The sequence below is a fragment of the Meriones unguiculatus genome, chromosome 10, assembly GCF_030254825.1.
Source record: "Meriones unguiculatus strain TT.TT164.6M chromosome 10, Bangor_MerUng_6.1, whole genome shotgun sequence".
NCBI lineage: Eukaryota > Metazoa > Chordata > Mammalia > Rodentia > Muridae > Meriones > Meriones unguiculatus.
Window position 1 is genome coordinate 78398529 of NC_083358.1, and position 12717 is coordinate 78411245.

The following is a 12717-nucleotide window of genomic DNA, read 5'->3' on the forward strand; positions in this document are numbered from 1 at the left end:
GGTGAATAGGCCTGTGATTGTATAAATAAAGACGGCCGGAGCTATTCTGGGGCCACTTGCTTGAAAGTCAACTGGTGATCAGTGTCTTCTCTCACCGTCACACATCTGTCCTCAGTTCCAAAACCCTGCTGCTAGCGCTGGTCACTGGCAATCTCTTCAGTACTTTTTCCCACTACTTCCACTAGGCTATCTGGCCCAAGATTCTGGTGACCCTCCTGTCTCTCCCTCCAATCTCTTCACGGTAGCACTGGGATTATAGATGCTCATACTGTGTGTCTAGCTTTTATGTGAATTTTGTGGATTCACAAACTTTCACAGTAAGTGTTTTTACCCATTGAGCCATCTCTCCAGACCTTATACAATATTTTTAATAACTGAAATATATACAAACAGAAAGTAATTTTCCTAGTATGGTACTGTCTATTGGTGGTATCATGTCAACATTAAAAAAGAGGATTTTATAGAATTTTAGAATCCAGCTATTCAGATGATGGGCCTTCAACCTGCTCTATCAAACTATCAACATAATGTTCCTTCATTCAGAAAGTCTTGCAACAGATAAAACTACTGATGAACTCAATTAATTAAGAGTCAATTAATGACACTGTGGAGTAACTCCTTGCTTCTCTTTAAGAACTAGTGAGTCTGTGGATCAGAACTTACCTGTATCCTATACTTTAAATAGCATTGTTTTGATAACATCAGCTGGGAGGGAAGCAGTCAGGAGACAGTGATGGACAAAGTCTGGACAAAAGGGTAAGGCATGTGCATGCTTTCTAAGTAGTTGTATCAACTACCCATTTTTAGAGGTAGAAGAGGATTTAAAAGAGCATAGAAATGGGACAACAGGACAACGGGACAAGGAGATGGCTCAAGAAGCAAAAGTGGTTACAAAACAAATGCTTGCTGGGCATGGTGACACATGCCTTTAATCCCAGCAGCGTTCTGGAGGTAGAGGCAGGAAACATGGGTCTGACATCAGCCTGTTCTATGAAGCTATTTCCAAAACACCCAGCCTCACACAGAGAAACCCTGTCTCAAAACAAACAAACAAACAAACAAACAAACAACAAAGAGTTTCGTGAAAGCATTTGCAGTTCAGGCCTGATGACCTGAGTTTGACCATCAGGGCCCACTTAAAAAGCTATGTGGGGTGAATTAAGTCTGTAATCCCAGAATTCCTATGGGGAAAGATTCCAGGAGGCAGAGACAGGAGAACAGATCAAAAGCTCACATGCATAGCACAACAGCAGAAGCAAGAGATCCTGCCTCAAAACAAAGTAGGAGAGATGTTGCTGGTTATTAATATTTATTATTGATTTAATAATATTTATTATTGAGTTAAACTTATTATTGAGTTAAATTTATTATTGAGTTAAACAGTGGTTATTCCTAAACCAGCTGTATATCCAAATCACCACACAGAGATTAGGATTTATTTAATTAACCTAGAGCACAATGTTGGGCAATAGTTACTCCATCCTAAACCTCCAAGCCCATATAGTTTCCTCCCATTCAGAATTCCCACATTATACTTGCTTTTAGTCATATCTTAGGTACAGTTCATCTCTCCTCATGGTTCCAAGTTGTCTCCTGCTGATCTCTCCTCTCCTACTCCTCCCACTCAGTTCTTTTTCCTCCCCTCTGGACCAGGATGTTCCACCCTATTCTCTCCATTGCTCAGCATTGGCTGGTTGTTTTATTGAAATTACAGAGAACAAATGGTGGCATGTTTACACAAACTTGAGATAGGTGATGCTTAGAATAAGCGTCACAATGCAATGTCTGGATTGAAACCAGATAATGGGTAGAGAAATCAGCATTTGAATGAACATGTATACATTTCACAAGAACATTATACCAACAAAGAGGACTTAAAAGTTCTTCCCTGACATTCACACAGGCGCCAGGGCACTCACTGACTTGCCTTATGCACACACAAAAATTAGTTTGTCAAATCATTTTTCTAAATGGTAGGCTAGAGAGATGGCCTCTCTAAATGGTAGGCTAGAGAGATTAAGAGCACTAGCTACTCTTCCAGATGACCCTAGCTCAATCCAATGTCGACATAGCAAAACACCTACACACATTTTTTTTAAAACTTTTATAATTAAAAAGGGGAAGGGGCATAGGAAAGTGTGGTGGTACACACCTTTAAGGCTAGCACTCCAGAGGTACTTGAAGAATGCTTAGACCCTAATAAGGACAGTAGAGAAAAAGAAAAACTTCACAATCAACAAGCCAAATATTTGCCTTAAGATGTATGAAAAAGAATGGTGTAATAGATCCTGACAAAATCAAAGTGATCTGAAGAAAAGATGTCAATAACAACAAAAGTAAACAGAACCAAACATAAAACAAAAATACAACCTTCAATCCTAAAGCAATAATAACATCAACAGTTATAGTCCTAAGAGGTGTCAAGACCACGTGAGGACCCACAACAGTCATGCTACAGGAGAAAAGCAGCCTTCCCATTTGATCTAGACTTTCCAACTACCAGAAGTACAAGTCAGTTTCTATTGTTTATAAAAATGAATAAATAAAGCAAAATGTCAAGGACAATTTGCTGATATTTAGATCAATGAAGACAAGAGATGATTCACTAACAAAATAGACAAACCTGAGGCAAAACTGATCAACAAAACAAAAAAGACAAACCATATAAGTTTTAGAAAATGTAAGGTGAACAAATTATCTCTATAGAGATCTGCAAAACTTCACTATAGGATATTAAAAGCTGGACATAGAGATGCATGACTGTAATCCCAGCAATCAGGAGGGTGAGGAAAGAGGTAGCAAGATCCTGCGTCCACAAGAATGGAAGTTTTAGATAAGGTTTATCGAGCTTAAGGAAAATAAAACAGTATTTCACTATGTCATTCTATAAGGCTGGCAAGGTGGCTGAGCAGAAAACAGCACCTGCCACCCTGGAACCCACATGGTGAAAGGAGAAAGCTGACTTACTCAACTGTCCTCATTTCCAATCGCATACGAGGATGGGTGTGAACTTGATCTACAGATTCAACCTCCGTCAAAAGCTCAATAGGTTTTTCTACATAAAACTTCATCAGATGTTTTTAAATGCAAATACAAATGAAAAGTGTCAAGAGTAGTTTCTGAAAACAAGGGAAACTTTGTATAATTTGATTATCAGGATTTAAGAAGCTACAGTAATTTAAGCAGTATGGAGTTGGGACAAAGATAATTTAAATTGACTCATAGAAGCCCAGCATGTGGTTCCTGCCATTAATCCCACCACTCACGTGGCTGAGGGCAGCAGAAACTGTGAATTTAAGTCATACAAACACTGTCTCAAAAGAAAATTTTTTTTAAAAAGGAAAGAGATATGGCTTGGTGGTAGAGACCCTTCCTAACATACACAAGACCTTGGGTTAGATTTCTCCCACTTAAGTATAAAAGAAATCTAGGAAAGTCTTTAAATAAAAAGATTGCTATACAAGCAGATATTTGTGATATAAATGACCTGAAAGGAATAACATGAACACATAAATCCTTTTATAAAAAGGATTGCTAAAAACCTAATAGAAAAGCGGGTGAGAAACACCTGGGGCTAATAAACACGTAAGAGCACTCTGAAATTGTTAGTGAGCAGAGACACGGCAACTACAGCATCACTGCACCCACTTCAGGTTGATCCACAAGTTCTCTTAGGACTAAACACTGATAAAATCACCATGGAAAGCAGTGTGAAAACTCTAAGATGAATGTAACATTCTCATGACCGATACTGCAACATTTCCATTTCAGGGATTACGTCCAAAAGAAACTCCTGCATACCTACAAGAAAATATAAGAATCCTTACAGCATTCCATGCTCTGTGAGGACTAGGGATAAAGAATGCTACGTCATGAAAACAAGGATAATGATTAATCTACGTTAGCATACCTAAAGGCCTTTGAAAATTACTTTTCAAAGGATTTCACCTCAAACTATGGAAGTCTGGAATCCAGTGTTGGACAGACAATAGAAGTAATGACAAACTCATCACATTTTTCAATCTATTTTCAACACTAGGTCAAAGTAGAGTTAATTCACTGTATTATATATATGACACCAAGAGTTTAGAGTAACTTTTCAATAAAGTGGCTCCTGGAATAATTTTTTTTTAACTCTAAAATTTTAAGTATGCTTTTTAGAAATTATTTATTATTATATAACTTTAACTAGTTAGCACTATTAGAATTCTCTTTACTCTAAAGGATTTGCAGAGCTACATCTTAACTGAGATCCTCCACTGTATGAAACTCAGTCATAAACACACTCAGATCCACCTACCTTTACTATAAACTGAAGAGCTCTCTTTCCGACTCAGCTTAAGGTAAATCTTACTTTTTGTTTCACTGTAAAATTCAGGATTTATAGTTGCAAACTTCTTTAGTTTACCGTACTGTTTTCTCTGAAAATCAAATCCTTTCCTGAAAAAAAAAGAAAAACAAAAATTAAAAGGGAATTTGAGGAGCTAAGAAAGTGCTCAGGTTAGGAATACTTCTTGCTCTTCCAGCGGACTTGAGTTGGGTTCCCATACCCATACCTGGCAGCTCACAAAGACTTATAACTCCAATTCCAATGGATTCAATAACTCTTCTGGCCTCTACAAGTACCCACAAACAACTGCACATACATACGTACACACAGGCATATACCATATGCATAAATATATTTTGCTTAAGTCTTTAAAAAATAAATTTGAATATTAAGGAAGAATTATTTTAATTTTTAACACAGAGGCAGATGGTGGTGATGCACACCTTTAATCCCAGCACTTGGAAGGCAGAGGCAGGTGGATCTCTATGAGTTAGAAGCCAACCTGGTCTACAGATTGGAGTTCTGGGACAGCCAGAACTATACAAAGAAACCCTGTCTCAGAAAGAAAAATAATAATAATAACAAAGCATGTAAAGGAAAGAGCCATGGTCATGCATATTTATTTACTTTCATAGATGTTGTAAACTATAAATTTTTCTATGAAAGAGAATAATTCACAGATCTGTCATCAGCTTTTTTGTGGGGGAGAGGGGATTTGAGACAGGATCTCTCTGTATAGCCTTGCCTGTCCTGAAACTTGCTGTGTAGACCAGGTTGTCCTCACACTCACAGAGATCCACCTTTCTCCTCCTATCAAGTGCTGGGATTAAAGGTGTGTGCCACCACTACATGGCTATGTCATCAACTTTAATAATAATCAAAACAGAAAAAAACCTTAGAAGCCAGATTAAGTTTACATAGCTATAAATTAGAGTAATAAATAATCTTAATTATAATCATTGTATACATTATTGTTATGAGGAAATAACATACATAAAGTCCTTAGAAAAGACCCTGGCATCTACAAACTTTCAGTAAGTTATTAAATTTCCATGCAAACTCATTATTTTTACTTGTATGGTGAGCCTACTTTCATAAAGTTTTGCTTCTAACACTTAACACTCTATCATTCTATCAGCTCTTAACTCAGGCTTGGGAGTGACCTATTCCTGTGTTGCAAAACAGTTATTATGGTTTTGCAGATTTATGAATAGCCATAAAATAAAAGAAAAGAAAGGGAGGGAGGGAGGAAGGGAGAGAGAAACAGAGGGAGCAGGGAAAGAATGAGAGGGAGGAAAAAAGAGAGAAAAGAAAACAAGACAAACTACCTTTTGCCAGTCCATTGTTTGTATCACTTCAAGTTTAGAGAGGACTAAAGTCACTTTAAAGCCTTACTTTCATTAAAAATTACAAGACTAGAAGTTTTCTCCTTGATGCTTTCCCCATCTCAATGTCTCTTAGAACCACTGATGGGTTTAGAATGTAGCTTAGTACAGTGACTGCACAGCACGTGCAAGACTCCAGGATCAACCCCAGAGTACTTGCTGATAATTAAGTGAGGGTTGTATTCTCTGATGTAATTATAGGACGTGTTATGATACCAGAGAGCATACCTCAACAAAAGCTGGCATTCCTCATAGACTGGTACCTTTTGACTTCTTAAATACGAGCCAATACTCTTAACATCATTAAAAACCATGTTGGGCTGAGATTCATCCTGTGGTAACTGTCCTGGAGTTGCTTCCTCAAACCATTTGAAAAATTTACATTGGTTACCTTTTGGCCTATCACATGCATAAAACAGACGACCCTAAAGGAGAAGATAGAAAGAATTTAAGGGTTCAGTTCAATGGTACAGTTGTTAAATAGCATGCCCATTAAAATTTAGTGAAAAAAAAAAAAACTATTTCTATTTGTGTACTGTTTTCTAAACTATCCTTGTCAAGCATTTTATAAAAGCTACCCATTATTAATATATTCGAAGAAATAAACCACTTTCTTATTAAGTTAAACAATATATACTTATAAAGTACTACTTTCCATTTATTTTCTTTTTATCAAGACATTCATACATACATTATTTATTTATTAAATAAAAATAAATATTTTTTTAAATATTTTTATTTATTATGTATATAGTGTTTTGCCTGCATGTACACCTGCATGCCAGAAGAGGGCACAAGATCTCATTACAAATGATTGTGAACTACCAAGTGGTTGCTGGATATTGAACTCAAGACCTCTGGAAGAGCAGGCTCTTAACCTCTGAGCCATCTCTCCAGCCCAGTAAATCTTATTTTAAAATGTATTTAAGGAGCTGGAGAGATGGCTATTTGGTTAAGAGCACTGGCTGTTCTTCCAGAGGACCCAAGTTCAATTCCCAACATCCACATGACAGCTCACAACTGTCTGTAACCCCAGTTCCAGGAGATCTGACACCTTCACAAATATACATGCAGGGTTTTTTTTTAAATAATTAAAAAAAAAAACTACTAGCAATATCTATGCATTTCTTTCTACATATGCACACTTATAAACATGCACATAGAGAAACACACAATAGTTTTTCTTAAAGCAAAATGATGTATTTTATACTCTGTAAAAAAAAAAACTGTAAAAACAGCATAGCACAAACATGCAAAGATGCCATTAAATAATCTTGAGAACAACATTAAGATTTTTTTAATTTAAACATTTTATTTGAAGATGTATTCATTTTTACATATATGAGTGCATACCTGCATGCCACAAGACGGTATCAGATTCCAGTTGTGAGCTACCATGTGGGTGCTGGGAGCTGAACTCAGGATCTCTGGAAGAGCAGACAGTGCTCTTAACCTCTGAGCCATCTCTCCAGCTCTCATGAAGATTGTTAACGGCCCCATATTTCAAGCTATGGCCATGCTATTATTTATGAATGTTTTTGACACTTTAAGTTCAAATTTATATATTCAACTAATGATGCACACAGTAGTGAAATGTTTTATTACTGTTACAGGTGAAAGCAGCTGTAAACGAGTGAAAGCTGTCAACATGCTCTTTGTGGCGCAGCAATGCACGCTAGGCCAGCGTGGTTTTCTACCCACTTGGCCTTGTCTAGTGCTGGCAGAGTTTCCAACCTTCATGTCTTTCAGTGTCATCTCAGCATTTTCTAAGCCTTAGGGAAAATATTCTTTCTCAGTGCTGACGCTGTAACTTAGGCACATCCTTTCTATCTTGTATGTGTACTTTTCTTCCCTGCATGTTTCCATCCACCACCATGCAGTCAATTCCTGAAAGTTTTGAGGCTAATTCCTATTTTTGTATCCTGGAACACAGACCATTCATTTCATTAAAAAGTACTGTGATGTTACTAATATCACAAAGAAAACTCACGCCTCAGTTTCCACAGTACCTCAACTATGTGTGTGGGGAGGGGGCGGAAGCAGTACCTTATTTGGACCTTCTTTTTTAACCATGACAAGTTTGGCAGGTTGATTATGATGGCAGGATGGCAAATTATTTTTCCCACTGTTCAGACTCTCTCCTTTTGATGATGTATAAAAGGAAATGTCAACTTTGGAAAGCGCTTTATACAGCCTTTGTGCCAACTCAAACAGCAATATATTCAGATGCTCTACAAAAAAGAGAGAGAGATGAAAATTAAATACAAAATTGTTTTATAGTTGTTTTATCAACTGTACTGTTTACAACGGTCACCTGTAAGACAATACAATAACATCCACTAATTTAAAATTTTATTTTTGTTTTATGTATATGAGTGCCTGCATGTATGTAAGCACACCAAGTGTGTGCCACTGAGGTCAAAAGAACCATTTGCTGGATCCCCTGGAGCTGGAGTTACAGATGGTTATGAACTTCCTTGTGGGCGTCAGTGATTGAATCTGGCCCTCTACAAGAGTGGTAAGCACTCTTAACTACTGAGCCAGCTCTCCAAGCTCCAAACATCCCTTTGTACTTTACTATTGTCTCAATTTTGCAAAATTGGGACAAAAACAACTCAGCTTCACAGCCATTGAAATAATGCATCCAAGCATGTAGCCTTTGTCTATCAGACTCTTGTTATACTCCCTCTGAAGTCATCACACTTTTTATTATTTTTGCATATTATCTATATTATTATAGTTAATATATAATCTATGTGTTAATAGATTTAACTATAACATTTCTTTTTTAATAATCTTTTATTATGTTCATGTGTATGTCCACGTGTGGGTTTGTGCACATGACTGCACCCAAGAAGGCCAGAAGAGAATGTCAGCTCCCCTGGAGTCAGATTTACGGGTAGTCAATTTACCTGATTGTGGGTGTGTAGAATGAAACTTGGATCCTCTACAAGAGCATGAAGCCCACTTAATAGTTCGGCCATCTCTCTAGCCCCTCACTGTAACATTTCAATACATATAAATATTGTGCTTTTAGCGGCCACACCATTGATTTATTTACCTCATTTTTTATTTTAGTTTTTGAGACAGGTTTACTATGTCTCAGACTCTTGATCTCCTTCAGCCTCCTATGCACTGGGAAAACATGCAGGCACCACACCTTGTAACAATCAATATTTCAAAAGGCAAGCTTTGTCTATACACTTCAAAACATTCAGACCTGGGAGTTGGAGGGATGGCTCAGTAGTTAAGAGCATTGGCTACTCTTTAAGAGATCTGAGTTCAATTCCCAGCAACTACCTATAATGTGATCAGGGTCTGATGTCCTCTTCTGACATGCAGGTGTACATGCAGATAGAGCACTCATACATAAAATAAATAAAACCTTAAAAAAAAAAACAAAACCCAACATTCAAACCGATTCATGCATTATACTTAACAGTTTCCATTTAAATGTAATGTGGTCATTTGTTTCTATTTTAATAAATAAAATCCATTAAAATATTCAATTTCCTACTTTTGATCTGAAATTAGAATAAAGTTACTGATAAGTACTAGAGTAAACATGCAAAATAAATCTCCAGAGGAGTCAACACTGTGAAAATCCTTAATGTATTATATTGTTCTGTCGTTCAAATCATCACACTAAGTCATCATCAGAATAAAAATATAACAGCCATACCTATGATGGAAGCTGTAAAGATCTGCTTATAGTGAGTAGGAGACTGAAAAACAGCTGGTATGTGAACTTGCCTTTGAGGAAGATAAGTTGATATTATTTTCTGCCCACTTGGGAAACACAGCTCAGAACCATTTATGTCCTGAAATAGAATGATTCAACCTATTATAACTCAAGAAAAAAAAAATCACTGCTTACCAATAAATTGTTTTTCATATATAGAGAAGAAAGCACTAATTGTACTTTTGATTTTCAGAATCCATGAAAGTTGTTTTATAGTCTAAAATAAGAAACCAGAGAAAGCCTGAATATCTACATGGCACTTTTAACTTTTCAGAAGATAACTTTTTTCATCAGCCTTTAATAGGATTTTGAATATGTTTTGCTGCAAGTAGATTACTTTATACTTCTATTTCTGTTATGGGTATAATAATGACTCATAGCAAATTCGTAATAGATATATGTGCCTTATCTTACTTCAATCAGCAAGACTGATTTGATGGTCAAAAATAAAAGCAATTGCAGTGAGAGCAGTACTGAAACCTGTGGCAGAAACAAGAGCTAATATTTATTAAATACTTTTTGTATGCCCAGCATTGCTCCAGAGACTTTCAAATAGATACTTTAATATTCATAACTACTAGGAAAGGTGTAAAAAATAGCTATCTGATCAAAAAATAAACTGTTCCCAAACTATTTTGCTCACTCTTCCGTTGATTTCAGACAGGAACTCAGGGTGCAATGTTCCAAGAGGAAACCTCACCCGTGGATCTCTGACTCTGCAGTTGAAGCTGGCAGAACTTCCCAACACAGTCTGAATGTCCTCCATCTGGGAAGAATACTCTACATTCAGAGAAAGAGCTTTCTCTCTGGAAACTAAATCTTGACTGCTAACATCTTGCTGTTGCTGACAGAGCATGCCCTTCATCATCTGCAGGTGCACAGGGTCTACAGAACTTTCATTCACAGCAGTACTCTGCCTCTCCCTTGCGTGGCTAAAATGCAACCCAGAGACAGGCGCAGCAAAGAGGCCCTCTGTCACTTGACTGCCAGTTCTGTTCGGAGCAGCTGAGTTGCTCTGGGATGGATTTTGATATTTCAGCCACTTGCTTTGAATAGAACTCTCATGAAACAAAGAAACATCTCCTGGAGTCCTTTGTCCACACTCTTCACAGAAAGAAGTCCCACCCTGATCCTCAGGTCCAAGGTCAAATGAAAGACCTGATTCTTCACACAGGCTCAACATGGGAACGCCAGAAGACTCTAGGGCATCGTCATCAGTCATGAATGAACAGGAACCTAAGACCGCCGGCCCAGCATCGACAAAGGGAACCGAGGTTCCACCTACAAATGGAGACCTTTGGAGGTTCTGACTCTCTAGAAAACCAACGTTTTTCAATCCTGAAAGTAAACATGATGTTGATTCAATACAAATGTCTAATCAGTCATCACCCAGGCCTACAAAACAGTGGCTACACAGGCAAGGAAGAAGGTTCTGACTTGCTGTATATAATAGAAGATAACATACATCTATCACCCCTTCCCAAAGTAAATGCTTTAATATCAAAATCTAAAGATTCAAAATTTAATTTAGCAATTTGAAGACTCTTTTAAGGATGACAAATATAAGTTCTTCTCTTTCCTTCTACTGAGCTAAGTATCTTTAATTTAATTACTCATTATATTTACAGAACATCTAACTTTTCAAAACATTTAAGTCCGAGAAAAGCTGAATCACTGCCATTTTACAGATGAGGTAACAAAGGTCCAGCGATCAGTGCATACCAAGTGGCAGTCAGAAATAACAGAGTGAGTTGATATCTACTCACATTCCTTCTGCAAACGAAGTTCATAGCTCATTTCCTATGTAACTGTAAATAGCTTTATTATATTTATGAATTATGATACCTTCCACAACAAAAATTTATAAAATTAATCACATAGATGAAATAGTGAATTCATGTCAGATTTTGTCTGAATGAGTTTTAGAATTCCTTTCTCCTCTCTCATTTATTTGAGTAAATATTGCTGAAATGTAAAAAAGCAATAAATATTTACTGAATACATTGAGTGAGCAAACCTCCATAGCAATTGTATATTATAAAAGTTTTTATCTAAAAATATTATAGATTGTTACTTATCTGACACAGTCTCTGTTTTATAGGATATTTTGGGGAGGGAAGGGGTTGAGACAGGGTTTCTCTGTGTAGCCTTGGAACTCGCTCTGTAGACCAAGCTGGCTTTGAACTCACATAGATCTGCCTGCCTCTACCTCCCAAGTGCTGGGGTTAAAGGCCCGCACCAGCACCACCCAAAAGAAAATAAAATTTGTGTAGCATAACAGTAAGTGAGCCAATGAATATTCTTTGGTGAAGTGTTAGGCTATAATCCAACAACTGAAATAAGCAACAGTGATGGAAAGTTAAAACTCTATTGCGGAACTAAAGGCCTCATTCCTGAGAAAATCCCCCTTTCACTCCACTGCCACTTGATTGACTTCAGAGGATGTACTCCTCCCATACAAGGTCCCCACTTAGCCCAAACTAGCCTTCATCTACCAATCTTCCTGCCTTGTCTCCTGAGGGCTGGGACTACAAGAATACATCCTCATACCCACCTCATTCACATCTCCTCCTACTCTCCTTTTTTCTTTTCTTTTTTATCTCATTTATTTATTTATTTTTGGCCTTCAGATATAACCATAAAGCCATCTCCAAATCAACTGCCGACACTCATTAATTTTTTCTTTTTTATATTAATCATCCACTCACAACCAAGAAAACACCAATAACCTATATAACTTTGCCTGTTACCAAACCTAACTTCAGATTAAGAAAAAAATACATTAATGAAATTATCAGAAAAAAAGAGGTTAGTGGGAAGAGAACCTACTGAGTAATATACTTGACAAGAAGCAGAAAAAGTCTCATTTAAAAAAAGTCAAAATGGATATAAACACTTGAGGTCTGAGAACAATGATGTTATCAGCCACTGAGGAGTTCCTGATACTGACAGCATCCCAAAGCAAAGAGAAGATGAAGAGTTTATGCTAAGGTCAACCACTGGTGCCGATGAGACATTTGCTATGAGTCACTTCAAAGAAGGACAGAAAGAGAAGCCAATCATTGGTATTTTAGCTGCAAGAAGTACTATGGAAACACAGTGGAAATACTTTCAAAGTTAGTAAAGAGACAACAGAGGAAGAAGAAAGAATGAGAGGAAACTGCATTTGGAACAGCATCCCCAACAGGAAAAATCTAAGGGAAGAGACGATGGGTTCCCTGATATTCATAGCCCAGCACACTCTTACAGCCTAGTATGCT

General features: G+C 37.1%; 1 protein-coding gene across 2 annotated transcripts in view; it reads right to left on the reverse strand.

Moving 5' to 3' along the window:
• Positions 1-12717, reverse strand: part of Zgrf1 (zinc finger GRF-type containing 1) — a 59139-nt gene that overhangs the window by 22787 nt on the left and 23635 nt on the right. The window contains exons 12-16 of one of the 2 annotated variants that reach the window (XM_021648741.2): positions 10158-10795; positions 9398-9536; positions 7762-7946; positions 5944-6140; positions 4301-4440 (exon numbers count right to left, since the gene is read on the reverse strand). In XM_021648741.2, coding sequence (XP_021504416.1) covers positions 4301-4440; positions 5944-6140; positions 7762-7946; positions 9398-9536; positions 10158-10795 — 1299 coding nt within the window. The remainder of the gene's footprint in view (positions 1-4300; positions 4441-5943; positions 6141-7761; positions 7947-9397; positions 9537-10157; positions 10796-12717) is intronic. The other variant, XM_060392720.1, reaches the window with a different exon arrangement.